The 21,517-nt window shown below is 36.0% G+C and overlaps 1 protein-coding gene across 5 annotated transcripts in view; it reads left to right on the top strand.

Moving 5' to 3' along the window:
• The window catches only part of LOC105424479 (dipeptidyl peptidase 4 omega), a 301,174-nt gene that overhangs the window by 141,894 nt on the left and 137,763 nt on the right, over positions 1-21,517 (top strand). The window contains exon 1 of one of the 5 annotated variants that reach the window (XM_089073117.1): positions 19,330-19,428. The exons of the other annotated variants lie outside the window; for them this stretch is intronic. Within the exon in view, the coding sequence (XP_088929243.1) occupies positions 19,345-19,428 (84 nt within the window). The 5' untranslated portion in view covers positions 19,330-19,344. Of the gene's footprint in view, positions 1-19,329; positions 19,429-21,517 lie in introns of those variants that run through there. 5 annotated transcript variants of the gene reach the window in all.

Below are 21,517 nucleotides of genomic sequence, written 5' to 3'. Positions count from 1 at the left end.
AAATATTAAGTAAATAAATTTTTTACGGCAAAACGAATGAACAAAATTTGATCTTGTAATATGCAAATATATAAATTATTCTTTATAACAAAATATTTACATATTTTTAAAAAGTGAGTCTCTAGCAATTAAAATAAATTAATGTTTTTTATTTTCATTAAAATACGTTGCATTTAAATTTGTCTTCATTGTCTTCATCACGTTCATTTTTATATTTAAATTTACATCATTATCGTGATTACATTTTTCATCTTACTGAACCGTATGTATTCTTAAAAAGCTTGTATTAAAATGAGCATATATTTAGTCTGTATGTTTATTATTATCTCCAGAAAGTTCGGGCGTGCGAAACGAGTTTAATATTAATTTTAGATAGTAGATTAGGGGTGGAGTGTACTTTCGGTGAAATACAAATTTATTCGCAACTCGGCGCGCTGTTTCCTCGGTCGTTCCGAAATGCCTGATAGATGGCAAGAATTTCCGAGCGGCTCGTGGGATGGGTGCACGTGTGTGTTTCCTCTCAACCGAAGATACGGACAACTGGAAAGAAGCACGTGAGCCTGAAGTCGAGCTTACGACCTGAAGTACCCTTAAAATTCAAATTCCACCGGCGAGTCCCCGGCTGAGATGGAACTTACCGTTCTCATCGCGGATCGGCACGTCTGAATAAATGACGAACAAATTTCGTTGCGATGGAATTCATTGGAATTTAAATAAAAAGCGTCCCGTGTAGAACAGCCGAATTGCTTCTTTTTGCTACAGCCTCGTACGGTATATCTTCTCGCAAAAGGCGGGTAATTTCAATCCTCCAAATGTCAGGAAGTCGTGGAGGTTTGATCGAACATTTCTACGCATGGAAAATGCAATTGGTAATGTGGAAGTGACAATGCAAGAGACAGAAATGAGGACCTTCGAATTAACTTAAATTAATTCCGAATTTGAAATTTTCACAGAAGTATCGAGCAACGTTTTATGCTGTCGCTGGAATTAATTTCTCTTTATATTATCGCGCGGAATTACGTAAAATCGTCAGTGAATTATAGAAATTTATCACGGAATAAATGCGCGGGTCGTTGTTTAATGTCACATTTCAAGAAATCGCACGTTTGCGGGCTTGTCCGCGATGTGTGGATTTCCGTGTATCAAACGTTACCCGGATCATCACGTATCGGAGTAAAAAAGAGATTAAAAACTCGGAGGTACTCTCATTTTGTTCTTGTCTTGCATATTATTCCCTTTTATTCGCGTTTACGCAGTACCGGGATTAAAGCAGACGGCTCAAGGTGGAAGATTTCCGCAGGTCTCCCACATTCGCTACGTATTTTTTGCCGGTGTTCGGTACAGCATGAGCTTATCGTCGTTGGTTCAGCTATGTCTGTGTTGTGCAAATGTTCGCGAATATCATTTGCATTATCGCGCTTACATTCTCTTTACATTCTATCTGCACTAGATTCACCGTGCGTCTCATTCACGAATTTTTTTTCACGGATTATTCCATAATCCGTACTCCATGTCGTTAGCATCCATTGCTTTTGCTTTATCAATGATATAACAAAGATTTCCCTTTCGCGAATTAATTTGTGAAGAGATGCGAGATGACAAGAGCTGTGTTGTATTACAAAAAAATCTTTTTATTTGAATTTGGTATAACCTCGTAGACCTCGTAGAAGTTATTTAATTAATTTTTCATTGCACACGATCTTAGTTAAATTTTAGCCGAAGCAACTTAGTATTGGTTAATTAAGTCGGTTTTGTAAAAAGATGATTTCTTTTTTCGGATTTTAATTCATTATAAGAAGAAAATAAATTGCTCCGTCTGTTCTTGTTAAATGTTGGGTTGAGATTTTATTCGAGGTTATTTCACATTGAATATTTCATATTTTTCTCTCTGCACAGTTGTAACATTTCATATACAAGTTTTCGTTTGATGTGGTCGTGTGATATTGACCGGGGAATAAAACTAAATTTTTCACAATTGCCTCTTTTCTCAACGCTGTAAGCAGTGTGAAAGCTGCATTTGGTATGCTATGTGTGAAAAGCACTTTCGAAATATTTAATACGACTCTCATAAAACTTAAGTAGAACAAATTTATGTATGATGCGCGATGAAAAATTTCTCGATTTATTCTTTGGTATTCGAGAGGAGAGATTAATTTTCAGTATCGATATTTTAAAATGTTACATTGCACCGCTATTTTTACATCATTATCGAATTAATCAGTGAAAAAGAAAATATAGCCAAAGAATGTTAAATTATTAAAATTTATATTTGATAAAAAAAAATTTATATTTTTTCAACTCAACTTGCGAAATAATTGTAATGATTATTTCTTGCAATAATATTTAATAAAATAATAATATTATTATTTAATTAATAATATTTAATAAAATAAGAGAATGTAACAAATTTGAACAAAGTAATACATTACGGGTCTTTCGGACAATTTATGTAGTGTCACGTAAACCAAACGAATTGAAATTAATCTAATAAATATATTCGCAAGACCTATGCCATTTGTTCGTGTTATCCCTCGAATTTGTGGAAGTACATGTAGACTTACATCGTATTAATATAGTGGCGGACCGCATGATTCTCTCGTGTCATATGAGAAACAGTGGATAAAGACAGATTTCACAGACACTCCAATCTCGAGTACGAATTCAGGAAGGATAATCTCATCATGGGATAGGTCGCAGCTTGACATATCTCTGTGTTAAAACGGACTATGTCGCAGTAATGTCTAATTGCGGGAAATCTCTTCGGTCTTTTAAACACCCATTGATTTTTCGTGTAATCCACGGAATCCGATTATTTCAATAGAATAACATGTTGCAATTTCATACAATAAACATGCTCTCGGAAAGTTATCGCTTGAAGATTTAAGCTATGGAAATATAAATAAACATGAGTATATTATTTGCTATTAAATGTTGATGTTTGAAATGCATTGAAATAAATATTTATTAAAATTTTTGAAATCAATTATGTTTTTTAGAATGATTGCGATATATATATATATATATATATAAAAGCAACAAACAAAATATAAATATAACACTAAGAATAATATTTTTATTTACAAATATTTACATCACGATGACAATTTTTATAAACTTTGATAATTCCATTAGCTCTTTTCGAAAGTTTATTATAAATATTTTCAGAGAATTTTATTATAAATAGTTTCAGAGACTTTCAAAATTGAATGTTAATCGCATGTAAATACATTTACATTAAATGCATACTTTGAAATGAATAAATAGATATATAAATATTGTATAAAGTATCTCTGCGATCGATATATTTAAATGCATTCACATGTAATCTTAACATATAAACACAGAAAAAGGAGTACTAACAACTAAAGACGGGTTTTGGAGCGTTGGGGTAACTTCGCAACAACAACTCGATCCCTTGGCGAATTTCTTCGAACTACTTTTGCAACTGTCGTGGAATTCTTACGTCGAATTCGCTTTCGTGGCCGTGGCCCGTCTTCGCTCGCTTCTTGTATTTCTTCGAGTATCGATATATACCACTCGTCGTCAAAGGCATTTCTACCGACCGCGGGCGATCGCGTTTCTCCCAGGGGAAAATATCAGGCAGCTCCCCGATAAATGTTAACATTCCCGCGACCTCCCTCCTCCTCCTCCCCCTTCCGCCCGATTCGATAGGACTTTAAATAACAACATAAAAGTGTGGACTTAGGAAAACTTGAATCGCTGAAACTTAGTTTTAATCTTTGGAAGCGGAATGGTTATGATAAAACGAGTTTAATATCATAATCGTCTTTTCATGTTTTTTTTTCCCCCCCAGTTGTGTATATTTGAATATGAGAATTTTATTGCGTTATTACTTAAACATTTTATTGTACCCGAAGTTTACTTTCTCTTCATGTTTTTGTTATATGGGAAAATAATTTATTACCTCTTAGCGGATAAAACTTAAAGTGTATGCATCAAAAGAGAGAGATTAACATCTTTATAACTTTTTTATTATTTCACAATGATCGATAATGAACAGGAAATTGCAAAATTATGGCTGAAGAACGTTACGTAAAGCAGTATGATTTATCTGGAAAACAGGCGATCGGTTGTGAAGAAATAAAGAGAGAATAGACCGAGACGTGAAAGGGAGAGACGTCTGCTATCTGCTTTAAGAGCACATCTCGCAATATTACCAGCACGAGAGATCGAGAAATAAATTTCGCTCAGGGAGCGAAAGTGATTGTCGTATACGTAATCTATCACCGTTTGCTTCGTCTCACCCTAATGAACAGACTGACTTCCACTTCCTCAAAGTGTGGCATAATGCTTTATTAATGGGGAAGCGTAAGTTAGAATTGTCGGAACTTGTAGGATTATTTTGTAGGCGAAGAGATACGTTAATACTCTTTGCCATGTGAAACGTCGACATGTCGAGAGATGACTTTATTGATTGAAGGGTTCTCTCTCTCTCTCTCTCTCTGTCTCTCTCTCTCTAATTTCCTTTCATGAATCTCTAATCTTTTCCTTCTGGAAAATATTGAATTCAAATAATCAATAAGTTTATAATAATTCAAATAATTAAATATTAATTAAATTTATATATGTCTCAATTTTTTTATATACTTTGTTAAGTATATTTTATGAATTAATAAATTCGTTAAATCGGCATCTTTACTAGTGCAAGGAATGCAACTTTCTACATAAAAGCCACAGGATAATTTAGATTTTAGGAAGAGTCGTGGCTCCCTCGATTATCGCGTTACACCTCGTAACGCGGATAACGCCACAGAACTTTCCAAGTTTGCGCGTATTGTTGCCCGAGTCGCCCTTTCGGTGCACCTGCGAGTCGTTTATCACCTGGTCTAATAAATGCAATATTCACGCCTTAGAAAGGGTGCTCTGCCCGTAATACTTTATAGCCGCCTGTTTGTTTCGAAAATTGTTCCGATCCTTCGCGAGGGATAACGGAACGACCGCTATAAAGGGTTAATCGCATATCTTCTTTTGTCTCCACTCATGCTTGTCATCCGTTTTTCCAGCCTTCCTCTTTCTTCTTTTATTTCGCGTTTTAAAATCTCTTTGTTACCTTCCGCATTTGAAAAGCGCTCGTCTTTCCTCTTCTTTCTTTAAATAAATTTCTCAGAGACTACATTGTTTGCGTATATATAGCCTTGTATACTTAACCGAAATATCACGTTTCTAATTATATTAAAGAAGACAATCTTTGAATATTACTTGTGGTGAATAAACATCATTTTTAATTATCTTTTCTCAGATTTTTTTTTTACTAATTGCATATATTATTTTGTATTTACATTTTGTTATCTAAAAAGAGAACAAATTTCAATTCAAGAATATAAAATTTATAAGTTATTGTGTTATTCAGAATACTTTTAGAAGATATAACATATAGAGCCATATTATCCTCGAAAAACAATAAAACACAACAATGACACAAAAACTTAGAAATTTTATATTCTTGAATTGTAATTTTTCGCTTTTTAGATATTAGAATATAAATAAAAATAAGAGAAATGAAATGTTTAATATTTAAACTAATTTTTCTATCGCTTAACTTTATTGCACATTTTTGATTTGTTTCGTCGATCTCACATCTCACATAGCTGGCCTGGGTTGAGAACTTGATCAGGTGTCGTATTTCAAAGATTTTTTTCTCCGATCATTTGCGTCTATCGTAGTGGACAATCCTAGAGAAGGGTATCGTGTCGCGAATTTTGCTGAGCCCGTTCACAAACGCACGTAATCCAAATCCAATGTGATTTCCGGGAAATGGAAAGTTTTTCCTTTGATCCTATTTATCCGCACGAATGAAATCTCGACACGGAAGTTCAATCTAGGATGAAATCTACAGAATCGAGTAACATTATATTTAGAATTTAATTATTATGAAATATATTACTGAAATAGTTGAATCTTTCCATAAGGTAAAAATAATAAGAGCAACATTTTCATCTGTATTTAAGAAAATAATACGAAGAGAAATGTCTATGATCTCATGTCTCGCGTTAAGATCGCTGCACTTCAAAAGTCTATTAAAACTTTTATAATGTCATTGCAAACATAAAACATGAACAAGTAGTTACCGTAGTGATACGCAACTTGAAGTTTTAATAAAAAATTGAATTCTATTTACGAAGATATACATAAACTGATAAAATTTTACTTTACTATAACTCTAGAAATATATTTAATATATAAAATTATATTTGATATATTATAATTTCTGTCTATTATTATCATTGCAAGAGAAATAATTTTATTTTTGTAATAATTCTCATAATTATCGTAATGTTTATTAATTGGAATGCAACATGCCACACGAATTGTCTCATAATTGCGTATTCGATTTTTTAAAAGCGAGGATTGTGCTTTTTAACATAAATTTCTTATTTCTTAGGTCTTTACCTCTGATGGTTATTGGATGTGGGTGATAAAAACTGAATATAAGTTTTATGAGGAAGACTCACATAATAATAATAATACAATAATAATAATAATAATAATAATAATAATAATAATAATAATAATACAATCGAGCTCTGCGAGCTTACGAATAATTTGAATGTAAAATTGTAAGATGAGCGATATTTATTCATCGAATATGTTACCGTTTTATTTGGAAGCCATGTACCTGATTAAAATTGTCGTCATATACTGGAAAATATGTTCTCAAAAAGAAATAGTTAACACACAATTATATAAATAATGAATAAGATACTTTAATATTTGTAGGAATTATTGATAACAATCATGGATTAATGAAGTTATATCGAAAGAGATATTGTGAACGCTTGCAAGTAATTCTTTTTTTTTTTTTTAAAGAGAGTTTTGGATTGAAAGAATTTTAAAATAACACCATTGCTTCGAAATTCCAACTATAACTTTAAGCGGTGGATAATTCACTATCGGAACACGCCGAGGTGCGCAACGCGATTCCTGGATAGATAACAAGCGTGATGAGGATGCGTCGGAGTTAATTAGTTCATAGCAAAACTCATGGCAGTGTATACACGGTGTACATCGAAGGCAGACATGCCGAGGGAAATGTGCGTTCGGTTGAGGCGTACTTAAGGGAGATCGTAGAAGATATCTGACAGTAGAACGGTCCTATCACACTCTCGGAATTCGTAGTCTATGTAATAGCCAGAGTGACGGCTCATTTTCTACTCGCGATATGATATGTAGACCTCAGTAAATTTCATAGAATACCACCACTGGGACACTGGTTTAGAAAATAAAAATTAATTCAAAAAGTTACTTTATTAAAGTGTTCCTATATATAAAAAATATATATCTATATTATTTCTTTTATAAATACCCTGAATTTTACAATCTCAAAAAAAAAATAAAAGTATTTAAAGGAAATTGAATTTTTATACGAGGTAGAAAAATTGAAAAATAAAACGAAGAGCGTAAGCTTAGCAAAAGACTTGCTTCTATTTTTTAATTGGTTATGTTTTATAAAATGTTTTTAGCAATAAATATTTCGGTATTGCGAAATATTGTCGTATTGCGGATAATGCGGATATTGTGTGTATTTTATGCTATAATTATTTTGAATATCATTTATATAACTCATCTCGAAATCTTGATACGTGAGGCTTTGAGCACGTGCTTATAGCGGGGTAATACGATAGTAATCGCAAGGATGTATTCTCAGCCACGACAGTCGCATGCATAATCCATATCTCGTTCGCGTTACGAGGGCTCAGAAAACATGAGTAACAATCCGAGTTCCGTTCACATCGTCGTCGTTTCTCATCCGGCGCCGTTCTTTCTCTTCGTCGTCGGGCCATTTCCCGTGTAAAAAGCGCGAAATCCGAGGCGAGGGAGATCGGGGAATGATTCAGATTGGTTATCTATTTGGTTCGGTACGAGCGACGTCACGGCCGGGAATGGAAAACGACAAGAGCGAGCCGACGAATAAGTTGAGATTTGCAGGCTATCTGAGAATCAATAACAAATAGATTTTCCTCGATCACGTTGAAGTCGTGATACCCCCCCCCCCTTCCCCCCTCGTGCGACGTCGTAGTCGCCAACTTGCGGCACTTTTAAGCGCAGCTTTATCGTTAAAATTCATAACAATGGCGACTCCTCTAACGATACTGCCGGCGTAACTTTAACTGCTGTTGTTACAACGTGACTGGCATCAACGAGGGCGCGAATTTTTTCTTAACCGGTTACGTAAAGGCGTCAGTTTACGCGTTAGTCGCGATCGACACTGCTTTGTGTGCATCGCATACGCTTGTCTCCTATTCGCACGTTCGACGCGAGATGTGCGAGAGCGAGTGCCACCATAAAAAATTTTAACAACGCACTTTTTCAACGCACTTGCGGCGCGAATGAAGATTTTCCGCAGAAAAAAGAACACATCGAGGGGACAAGTCTCATCTATCGGAATTATTGATGCGTATTTGCAATAACACGCTATCGATCCGCAACTTGTCGCACTCATCTTTATTCCATCACGTACGATCGAAGATTTTGATGTAAAAAAAAAAAAAGGGAGACAAATTGCATCTTCCATGGAAGATGTGAAATTAAATATTCATACCGAATCTTACAAAATCAAAGCGGTTTACTAAAAATGTAAATTGTCCACATTAAAAATGCTACATAATAATGATATATATAGAACATGATTTCATCGTTGAAAGTTTATTACTTAAATAAGAATAATTATGTTATTATTAATGTTATCAAATTATAATTGAATGCTGTGATAATGAAAAATTTCAAAACATAATAAGAAATATTTAACGCAAAGGAAATTATTTCATAAAAATATAAAGGAAATATCTTAGCGGCTGCTAAAGTAAAGAGTATAACGTGGTACATATGCGAATAAACGTAGACCAGACGAGGGGAAAAATATTGGACGAGCGAGTTTAATCAATTAACTTACTTACGGCCGAGCGGACAGTCGCGAGCGGGGTGAATTACGTGGTTTTAATTAGTTGAATCGCAAGCTCGAGAAACTTAAAGGGGTAATGCGCAAGCGCATTACTCTTGATCATCCAAGAGACTAAGGGCAGTTAAGCGATTTCGTTAGGGAGCTTGATACGCAAGTTCACTTCCGCTGCGGCAAGTTTTGCCGTTCATGCGTCTGCTAATTCATTTAATCAAGCTTAATCAAGCACGAAGCTACCTACATCGCGGCGCATTTATATAATCACGATGTGCTTATTTTGATATTGTTCATTGCCATCAAAGCGGAATTTGGTTGCGGTTATGTGCTCATTAGATCGATCGATTTCAAACGATTTAGTCCACTTAAATTGAATATTAATTAAACCGCGAGTTATCCGACGTGGCAATTTATCGTATAGATAATTATTTATTTTAGTTTTCATGATCGTTTCGTGCGATTGTTTGGTAATTTTCAATCATAAGCACGTATTTACGGTAAATATTGTTGTAATTTGTTGTTAATTAAATAGAGCCCGTGAATATATTTAGAAAATATAATCTGTGATAAATCAATTATTTTTATTATATTAATTTTCATGCTCATTTCGTATGCCATTATTGAGCTAGTAGATTGGATTATATCTTCAGCGATCAAAGGTACTTTGCGAGCAACTTTTTCGAGATAATTACAGTCTGAATATTTTGATAACCGCAGCGATTATTCGGCGGATTTAAAGCTTCGAGAGTGATTATGTGTATTTATTTGACAAGTCTTCTTTTAATCTAACTTGGCATGCACGTCGCGTTTCGTTCGCGTGCGCATATTCATTTACATAACATCGCTTTCACATATATCGTCGACGACATCGGCCGTGATTAACTTTACGAATTGGCGTTCGTATCTGCCGCGTACGGTTTTCGCTCGTAATTAAATTAGATTGGGGACGGGGCACTTGCGCAACTTTTACTCAAGCCACGTAGCGTTGTGTAAATTCAAATGTATTCACGTGGCCCAGATTAGCTTCGGAGTTTAATGTACTCGGAAGTACGTATAACCAGGAAACGTTCGAGCCAGCAGGAAATATTATATCTCCGACATGAGAGAGAAAGAGAGAGAGAGAGAGAGAGAGAGAGAGAGAGAGAGAGGAACTGGCTATACAAAAAATTTTTTTTCTTTTTTTTTTCGTAACCTCTCTCAAATGTCGCCAGCAGAAAACTGGGACGATTATGAAACAGTGATCCGGAGTGAAACATAAGCTTTCTTCTTGTCTTCACTTGACAAAAGTATTACATGTCGCTGGAATAATGGAGATTATCAACATGATTTATGAAAGGGTACCGGATATCACGTCCGTTTTTCAAAACATTTAGTAATGCATATAATATATTAGGAGGCGCATACGTTATATGTGCATATGTAATATGAAGGAAGAATGGATATTATGAAGAAAAACGGAATTGGAATTTTTATTTTATTTATTTTATTGATATTTTATTTTTATAAAAAATGTAACATGTACACGTGTAATTTGCAAATATATCTCTTTTGTAAAGTTAAAAATTTTACAAAATTATTAATTTATCTTAAAATGTAACTTTTGCTGTAGATGTTCTTTAACTTTTATGAAAAATTCAACGGACTCGCATTGCTGAAAGTTAATTTTTAAATGTTGAATATTTTAAAATACCTTACAAGATTAACAGACTTTTTTTATTTGAAAATATAAAATGTGTGAAAAATTGTCTAATGTTTTGATAATTGAAGCAAAAATTGCAATATTCATTTCTCACACTTAAAAAATTATCAACGCTTCAATATTTTTCTCAATTCAGGTTGGTCTGAGAATTTGTAGATAATAGTTAATTGTTTAAGCGAATCGAATATTTTAAAGTATTTTGCAAGATTAGCAGGCTTTCTGATTTGAAGTAGTATTTAAAAATATAAAAATGTGTGCAAAATCTTGACAATCGAAGCAAAATTTCCAATATTCATTTCTCACACTTTAAGAATTATTAACGCTTCAATATTTTAGGCTGCTTCGAGAATTCGTAGGCAAAATGTGTAAGGGATCGTGTCGCTTGTTCTATATTATAATTCAAGAAGTCTTAAATGACACTCGAGGCGGCAGAGACGCGGCACGAGCTCGAGTAGAGCCTCTCGATGTCTCCGCCTCGGCGATCGCGGTCCGGCCCGCGGTCGTAAATTTTTGAGCGCGGACGGTATTTTCGGTGCTGACGATCGCCTTTTCTCGCGTACGGGAGTGAAAAGTGCCGTCCGCGGGCAGAAATTTACGGTGGACGATGAGGCCGCGTCGCGCTTTGCCAGCGAAGGCAAAGAAGACGGAAGAAGAAAGACCCGAGGTTCGCCTCCCCCCCCATCTTCGATAACTTCGGGAGAATTATTAGCGAGGGCCAGGAACGGGGAGCGGAATCTCGTCTGGAAAGCCGCTCACGTAGCCGATACATAGCGCGTTTCGGTCTAGGACTTATGAGCGATCTTCACTTCGCCGCCGTAAATTCGGCGGCAACGGCTCGGCAGAAAAGAGAAAGGGAAAAGAGAAAGGGAAAAGAGAAGGAGTCAAGAGGGAGGGAAAAAAAAAAAGACGCTGCCCATCACCTCTCTCATATATGTATTCCGCATTCGAGCATATTCCGCATAATTTATAAGAGACCGATCGATGGTCTCCGGGCCTCCTCCATCGGGCCACCCTCCGACTCCCCCTGCGATATGCGTCGCGGTATCGATGTCCGATATATCGAAGGGTTGATTAATGCACCGAATTTGTGCTATGTATCGTGCATAGCGCGTTCGCTCAGTCCCTCAGCAAATGCTGCCCGGGTCGAGGTAGATTTAATGACAGCAGCTGCCGCCGTTCCCTGCCTTGCTCGCGCTTTGTTACTGGATTATTTCGTAGTTAATGAACGTTTATAATTGATAAGTTTATCGTGACGCGACGTGGGGAATTGTAAAGAACATTAATTAACAAAGGGAACTTACGCGATTGCTCGTCGCCGTTATTGCACGGCACTCATTTGTATATACAATAAGTTACAGCGATAATCTTCAATTTACATGAGGCATTAGAGATTTTTTTTTTTTAATTTTTTAAAAGTTTTTTATATTTGCGAGTTTACATAAATTTAAATTAAATTTAAGTAAAAAATTCGAATATCTTAAAAATTTGAAGAATGAAAAATTTATTAAATCTAATTTTATCTAATTTTAAAGCTGCGTTGTAAATTTTAATTATTTTTTTTATTATAAGTCTGTGAATTGATCGTCTAGCCTCCTTTTTGATGTTCAATGTAGCATACAATCGAAATGACAGGCTCGAAGAAACTGCAGACGCAATCATTGGCATCGGCGATCGATTTGCCATAAAGCCTACGCGATTCCATCGAATATATAATTTATTGACAACTTGGAATCACCCGTGAGAAAAAAACGAATAAATGTGTACAATCAATATCGTATAATACGAGTACAATACTCTAAAAAGCGATTATTTTTTATTCAACTTGTTTAAAAGCTATTTTGAGGCTTCACAGAATTTAATATGTGATTAACTCTGGGACGCTTAATCAGAGAAGAAAAATAGATTTTAAGTGGAAGTGATGAAAAATTAATATCGGTGTTGCAATGGCAAAGAACAAGAATCAAGAATTAATTGAAAATTAATGGGTTTGCCTTTTCTTGAAAAATACCAAGTTTATTTATAAAATTTATAAAAAATACTTACAATTCTTTTCAATTTTTATTGATATTAAAGTCAGAAATATAGTTTGGTTTGTTGTAAATTATTTCTAGATGAAATGTAGCAAAAGACATGTATTTCACAATACAGTTTGAAATAAAAAAGGATTTAGGTGATTTTTATTTAAATCTGCGCGTACAGACAAATTTTCTCGGTACTACTACAAATCTCGGAAAGTGCAAAATGTAAAGCTCTCTTTCTTTCTCTCTATTTTTATCATTACTCATATCGAATATTCTTTATTTTATTATTATTCCATATTCTTTATTTCAACTGTTTAAAGACCTTTTACATTTTTTGCCGCATAGGTGGCAATAGTATTACGCGATAATTTAGCCCGAAAAAGTCGGTTGCTTTGAAGTTCTTGCTTCTGTGCCTTCATTTTTCAGTCGCTGACCGAATTTCTGAACCGAAGTTCGGCAGAGTGAACCGAGCGGGATTCTCGCCGTGCTTCATCATGGCTCGCGCTCGGTCGCGTAACGGCTTTTAAATTCGCGTTTACACGTGTCGCTGTTCCAAACCAGGGCAGTGCTTCCGAATAAAAGTGGTAATGAAGTGCGTTCCCGTTTAGATCTCGCGAAAAGCTCGACGAAAAGCTCGACGTCGCCGAAGCGGCGACTCCGCGCCGCACCGGTTTGCCGCTCGTAATTCTGAAACGAAATAAAATGCGAGCTGCGAGTGTCCGTTCTTCAAGCTGCAAACGCGAACGTCTTCGCGTTTCCATATTTTTCCCGCGCAAGGAGTTAGTTTGAAAACATTATACTGTTTCTCCTTTTAATGACCGAATTAGAGGAATCAGGTTGTGCTAAGATTATGTCATGTTTCACAGAAGAGATGAAAGAAGAATAGAGCATTTTATTTTACAATGGTATGCAATAATAATTGCGATTAAGAAAATATAATATTGATTAGTAAATTAATTAGTAAAAAATTATATTTCTTTATTTCTCTCTCTCTCTCTCTCTCTCTCTCTCTCTCTCTTTCTCTCTCGACATGTAATTATTTCTGTTTGTTTTATATGTAAAATTAAAATGATCATTATTGAAATAAAATATAAAGTAATTACGTTTCGAATATGAATTATTTTGTTAAATACATATTTTACAACGAGATGGAAATATTTTAATTTTTGCGAGAATGATGAGCAGAGATCTCTACAAACGTCAATTATCTTCGTAGTTGCAACTAGTGAATAGAAAATTACAGAGAATAAATGAATAGAAAACACAAAGATATATTCTCCAGGAAGATTCTGCAGATGATTCTGACGATGATTGGCATTTAAGTTACTTTCTTCCTGTATAGCCCGCGGAGAAAGTTGAAGTGAGTGAAAGGAAATCATTGAATTTTTAATTTAACACGTGACTCATCTTTTATATATATATATACATATATATCTTGCTGTATTAAAGAAACAATTAAAATATACTCATATCAGAAAGCAATTATAATTTTTAAAGACAGTCACTCGACAAGATTTTTGATTGAATAATGAAATTATATAAGGATTAAAGCGTTCATAAAATCTGTTATGCATATTGAGAGGTAATTCAAAAACTGTCACATATTTGTTACATTGACGAGATCATATTTCAATGTGTAGCATTCTGTCATATTCATGGAGTAAGGCGTTTATTGCCGTATTATCCCGAGCACGTAGACATCCATTAAGATGAATTTACATAGTTCGATCGTGATTATTCCGTATCGAGAATTGAATTTTGTTTCATATTCCGTTGATCTTAAATGAGTTATATGTTTATTTAATATTCGATAAAAATTAACTTTATAGACTAGCGCAAAACCGATATTCAAAATTCAATTACACCGATATTCAAAATTCAATTTACAATGCCGGAAAAACAGAATCCTATATTTTTATATTTTTTTCGAAAATTGGCTTTATTTTTTATAAAATCCTATTTTTGCGAGAAAATCTTTTAAATTTTGGTCACAGAACTTGTATCCAATTTTTTATGCCTCGTCGATATCTCTGTTATTGCTGTTATAGATTTTAAAAAATATTATAAACGTATTAAATATAATTTTTTATTTACTATTTTTTATTACTTTACAATTTAATAATAAAATATTTAATCGAGAAATACTTAAGTATGAAACCAGCATTTGCTTTTAATAATCGAGATGACATCGAGTAAATATTCGCATTCTGACTAAATTCAACGTAATGGATGACAAATCATCGTATCTTATATAAAGTTAAAGTCGTTAAGCATATTATTTTTTTAGTCACCGATACTTGTCAACGTTAATTAAACGATATTTTATGTAATCGGTTATTAATTATTACTAATTAATTGTTCAAGAAATTGATTAGGGAAGAATCTTAATGAAGATGACTCATGAATTTATAAATTAAATAAAATTAATCCTACTAGATAAACGGAACAGAAAGCAATTTATATTTTACATTACTTCTCTGAGATTTCCTTACGTCTCGCAAAGTATTAGATATAAACACAAAATTATTTCCTTAATTATTCCTTAATTATTCAATTTGGCAAGTTATTTAGATTAGTACTCACAGTTGAAGGTAAAATAAACAGATAAAACAACTCTGGTGATAGTCTCTCGTGGGAACGTTTCGACTCAGAAATACTGTTCCGAGAGGGCAATATCCGTCGGCCAATCGGGTGATACTTCTGTTCTGTGGGATAAAGTCATCTAGACGTTAACGCGCGGATGCACTTAAGACCAGGTGGCGGTGCCTGGCGTAAAAGGCACATTCGTCTTTACGAAGACGACTGTAATCGCGTTAGCCACTGACAGCTACGCTCTCGTAATTTCCTACGAGCGTCACAGCGTGGTCAAGCGAGCTCTCTTGACGTCCGTTTGCGAACGTGTAAAGCAGTTTGGTGCCTCTTGATAGCCGGCGTTTCGCTTTCCCTCGACGATTTTAATCAGTTACAACATTATCAAGAACAAAAACTTTCGTGTATAGAGGAAAGCGTGTGTGATGTTGAAAGATCATTTCAAAGATTTTATGTCGAAAGAGAGAGATTTGTACTTTTCCGATATAAATGTGTGTGCATTTCGATCGAGAGGCGCGATCGAGGTTAAATTGACTTAATTGGGGGGTTTCACAAATTAATTAATCGTTGCGCCCAATATTTCGATTGAGCTGCTAGATTGGAAATCCTCTCCGACGATGCTCTTCTAATGACGAATGCGATTGGCAACCGTTGCGTTCGCCGTTACCGATTCGATGGCTTCGTTCTTTCGGGCTGCGCCCAATCGGGTACGTTAATTGCACCCTTCGAGAAGACTGTGTGTTCCGAGTCGACGATGCGATCGAGTTACGGATTGCTCTTCCTTGATCACGCGAATATTCGATTACTTGGAAACCGCGCGGCGGTTGCCTAGCAAGTGATGCGCCTCGTTGTTTTAATGAATACCCTCCGGTTGATGAGAACGTTTACTGGTTTCGGGCGCAAACTCGGCGAACTCTTGCTTAACTTGCCGCACAAAGACGAATGGAGTACGATTAAATACGATCTGTACAATAGATTATAGGAGGTATTCCGGAGCAACGTACGTTTTTGCAATGTCCTTCCACCCCCCCGACACGAAGCTATGCGATATCTTAGAAAGTATGAATTTTAATGAAATCAGCGTACGTGACATAAGAGACTGTAAATGTGCGGTTAATATTTGCAGTGTACATGGAATAATGCAGTACTTAAACATAATACTAAATTGTTAACTTGTAGCTTGATTACTTATGTTAAATTCATGTGCAGATTTTCTACAAGTGGAAAATTTAATTTTAAAACATCTGATAAAAAACATCTGAACAGCTTTTAGCTTAAAGTTACTTTTCACAGCAAAGAAAATAATACGATTTTCTACGAATTACATATAGAATATAATCTTATATTTCGAAAGAATGTCTCGACTTATCATTAATTTTTAATGAAATAAAATTGATTGATTGACTAAAAGATATTTTGATGATGCAGAAGAGAATACGACGTTTATTTAGGCTTCCAGTTACATATATATTTAAATCTCCGAATTTCTCCAATTTCCGCTACTGCGGAAGATTATTCCTTCAACTTAGCAATCCAGTCACTACGACGCATAAGCGCAATTCCATATCTCATTATAATGCCGACGTGCGAGACGTTCCTCGCATTCGGGACAAATCTTAAGCCAGACGTGTCTCGACGGGCGCGTAAAGTGGTACGAAGGGCAATGCGTTTGGAATGACTGTCATGCGCGGAAACGCCATTCGGGTGTCATGTAGAACGACGCAATTGCCCTGTGGGATAGGCACGACGACGTGTGTTCTCCCCCTCGCTCCCCGACGAGTGCACCCTCTCCCCCTCCCTCCCCCCCCCGCCGACGAGCGTACCCCCGCCGCGTCGGGGTCCTTCTGGGTTTCAGAGAGCATGGGTTATGAGCTAGCGGAGCTTTTCAGATTATGTCCCGCGAAATCCCGTGTCTAAGTCTAGTCTTAGTTCGGGATAGACTCTACACCAGATTTAGATCTGGCTCCCTAGATCGTGCGGGTTAGACTGGGGGATTCCAGCATCTTAAGCACAGCTCGGAGTACCGGATTTCCGTCCTGAGTAATTTCGCAGTGAAGTTATTGGTTTCCTGCGGACGCACGATTCGCGACACGCGAGTTCATAGACAAATAATTATCGACACATTTACATTAAATACACTTTCAACGTCGGTAAAAAGAAAGAAATTATTTAATTTATTTAATTTATTGTGTTTCTCGTATTAGAAAAATTTGCAAGTATGAAGATTCTAAAAGAACTTTGGGGTATTTGTTATGGCACTGTTAATTCGTTTTAACTCTTCCCTCTTTTCCCTGGTCGTGAATCTTCGAGAAATTAGAGGACGGTGTATAAAACACATTTTGTAGCTTTCTCAAATGTGAAACGCACGATAAATTCAAACGCATTTAAGAAAAGCGAAGGTTACGACGTCGTTGCCACTGCAGAAAAAAAAAACGCCACTCCTTTTACGGTGGAGAATTCTCATTTCGGTAAGATCTTAACTGTCGGAGAGCCATTAACTCGTTGACCGTTTTACGAAATTGAGATCTCAACGACAGTGATAACGATAACTATTGCGGAAACGAATAAAAACAAAACATTTATGCACAAGAATATGTTTCTATCGACGGAGAACTTAATGCTAGGTATGCTCGGAGCAAATTTAATAGCTAAATTTAATTTCAGCTGACCGAAGTGTCAAAGCAACATAAAAAAATAGTATAAAAAAGAGTAGTATAAAAATAGTACAAAAACAAAAACTTTGGTTTATATAAACTTGTTGAGAATTTGTCGAGATGGGCATTTTACTTCATCGGGAGAGTCATTTTTCGTCCTATTTTCGTCGGTTGTGTCATTTACGTCTTAGGACCTTCGAAATTGACTCGATGCCCGGAGCGTCGAAACTATGAAGACATAGCGGAAGCCATTGCGGATGATCACCGTGGTTTTCTCGAGCCTCGAGACAGTGATTGCCATCCCTCGCTGGTACGCTACATTGAATACACTCGCGTCAACTTGTGTGGCGCGTCTTCACAGCGTCAAGACGCGCTTTTCCGACCGCACGTGCAGATGCAGGCGCAGGTACACAAGCAGCAGGTATACAAGCGCAGGGGGAGGAGAGGAGAGAGAGAGACGAGACGGCGAGAGGCGAGAAGAGACGAGTTTAGTTTGCCGGAGTGAAATTTATTGGGTCGGAAATGATTCCATTACAGCGCGCCAAAATGGGTTATGCCACTTCTCGGCGTAGATGAATCCGACATGAACTGCTTCGCGGATGCAATCGCGTAACCCTCTCGTCTTGTTCGCTAAAATACCTCCAGACGAGACCTCGAGGTCCCGGCGATTAGAGAAAGCAGGCGGTATACTGGAATTGAAACACGGCGTAGAGGAATGCGGAAGCGCAAAACACTGGTTTTTCCGTTTGAGAAGATTGGGATGAATTTAAACAAAAAGCACACAATTTATTCACACGTGTAATTTTGTTTTTGGTATAAAAACATTCTGAATAAAAAAAAAATTTGGATTCTCTTTTGTTTGAAAATATTAAATTGAAAATATTAAAAGATACGAAAAAACATCGAAAATACTCCGCTATGTAATTTTCATCATAGGAAATGATATATGGGGTAACGTATGCGGAACAAAATTGCATATATAATCCGTAACTCCATAGGAATTCCATAAGAAAAAAGTCGGAGAATGTGGATTTTGCTGATATATTAAAATGGTGATAAAGGTGACGATAATCCGTAGGCAGAGTAAATTTAGTGTGAAATTTTTATATGCGATCGAGTTGAATCTGTAGACATTGAAAGAACGGGAAGGCGAATATCAGTTAAATCAAGTTTAAAGCCGGCATAACCGGCCATCAATCATTTTCAATTCTACTCCATCTATCTACGTTGTGTCTGCGTGACCATAACCTTGGTCAGAAGGTTTGATTGACCGATCACTCGGGAATCATTCTTAGCTGACACATGCGGCGAGCGCTTTATTATGCCGCTGTCCATTTTGCTATTATATTACCTTTCTTATTATTACTGTCATTTATTATGAAATTTATTTACCTACTCGTCGCAATGTGTTCCGAACAATATTAAGCCACCTACGTTACAATCTATTAGAAATTTAGAAATGTAATAATGACTTGTACTAACTCTGTTTTCTTTTTGTTACAGGTAAGTGTTTCATCGTACAAGAATTATATCGATCGTTTTCCAGGATCGGTGAGTGATAAATTTTATAATTTGATTACCATTAAAGATACCACCACACGCATCGTAAAACATATTTTCCACTCGATCGTATCTGGGAGTATCGAGTAGCTTAATATCGTTTAGTGCGATGCAAAATTCATTTATCGACTACATCCGTTCGATTGATTTTACTAGCGAAATGAGCGATGCGGTTTCAATTTCGGCATCGCTTTTCTCTAAAGTTCTGGCGAGAGAAAGCCTTCTCGAGGAGCCGCGATACCTCGGGCGATTTTAATGCGGTACTAATTCGTCATGCGCAGTGCCTTGTAACACGCGTAATCTTGTAACGAAGTTTACACACAAGGATGTACGTGCTCCCGGGAGAAATACCGCGAAAGGAAATATCGGGCTTAATATAATTAACGATCGATGAAATTTAAATAAAAATTCCTGCGAATTCCGCGCGCGGTATGAATGAAATTTCATGCGCCAAAGCGAGGGAATACCCCCCCACCCCCCCCTCCCCCGCTTGAATCGCTCGCCCCCGGGCGGATCAATATTATTTCGTACCCCGGTATTCGACCGCACGTGACGGCCGACGGTAACGAAGAAGAGGTTTAACCAAGATATTAAATTATGCGGGTCATTGCGCGATTGCGGAGATCCGCTATATCGCTCGCGAGCGATATTCTTTTTTTTACAGCGACCGGACGGGAGGGTCGATGAATAGGGGGGGAGGCGTTTTCTGAATTACGCTGCTGAAAGGTGGATTTTATTTTTCGCATCGGGATCGCCGAGCCTCGTTCCCATGAACTTAGGTAACCCGGCCTGTCCTGCGGGACGAGATATACGAGCACGCCGGAAATTCGGCGGGGACGTTGTATTCCCAGGCCGCGTGAAAAGTTATTTCAATTTTTCAAGTAAGCGGAAATGTCGTTTATCAACGTCGCCCTTTTAATAGCGTTGCGCGAAGATGATGAGAAGAAAATGAACTCGCATCCTGCGTCGTGCAAATAAGCGTATTATGTGTTATTGTACTGCACCAAAAATGATAAAATCGTTAGCGCTGAATCAATACTCCTTGGTATTCGTAAAAATACAAAAGAAAATTTCTCGTTTTTCATTATGTAGACAACAGTCGATTAAAATTATCAGTTGTAAGTTGTAAGTTTGATCTAAGAATTGATTTCCATTATCACGGATTGAAACTTCCGAGAATTAAAAGTGAGAAACTTTCTGGAGAATTAAAACTGAGAAAGAGATCATTTAAATTAAAGTTGAAGTTAACTGAGGTTGATGAAAAACGATTCAAGTTCACTTCCGGTCTTAAATGTTCTCAGAAAAATGAAGTTAGAAGGAGGAATGATTAAGTTTGCGGATGTAGATTGCAAAAAGGTCTATTTACGATGTATGTTGTTTGCTTGAGCAAAATTTTAAATGAATATAAAGCAGTAAATTACGTTCTTATAAAGGAGAAGGAGAATAATAAGTATATGCGAAACATTTTGTATATAAACTACAAATACATAAACTATAAGGGCAAGTCTTTATAACATGCAATTTCAATTTTCTTTTCTATGTAATCAAAATTAATTTTCTCGCTTGCTTCTACAAGTATATAAACTACAGGTATAAACTGTAAGGGCAAATCTTTATAACAATCACTTTCAACTTTTCTTTCCATCTAATCAAAATTAATTTTCTCACGTGGTTCTTTAAACATTTTCCTATATATTTCCTATTCGAGAAGGAACCACAAAAGCGAGCTCGGGCAGTCGATAAATAACAGCGAAGATGTTAAATGGATGACGTATCAGGGCAATAAACGACGTGATTGCATTAAGTCGCTCTACCTCGTAATTAAATCTCTGTAATAAATTGAATTAGCGCGTAACCAGGTTCACAAAGTGGAATATAATGTACCAAAAGTACGACGAAAATGTCTTTGACAGACCTCAGCTGAACCTTCCAATTGGAATCGGAGCTGAATTAAATTCGAGCTTTCATAACATTTATAATTTGTTTTTGTATGATTTCTGGCAGTACATATACATATATATATATATATATATATATATATATATATATTTAAAAAATTGAAAATATATACATTATATAT

Source organism: Pogonomyrmex barbatus, unplaced genomic scaffold (genome assembly GCF_055798465.1).
Source record: "Pogonomyrmex barbatus isolate J1 unplaced genomic scaffold, ASM5579846v1 scaffold14, whole genome shotgun sequence".
In the NCBI taxonomy this organism is placed as follows: domain Eukaryota; kingdom Metazoa; phylum Arthropoda; class Insecta; order Hymenoptera; family Formicidae; genus Pogonomyrmex; species Pogonomyrmex barbatus.
This window is presented reverse-complemented; position numbering and strand designations above follow the sequence as displayed.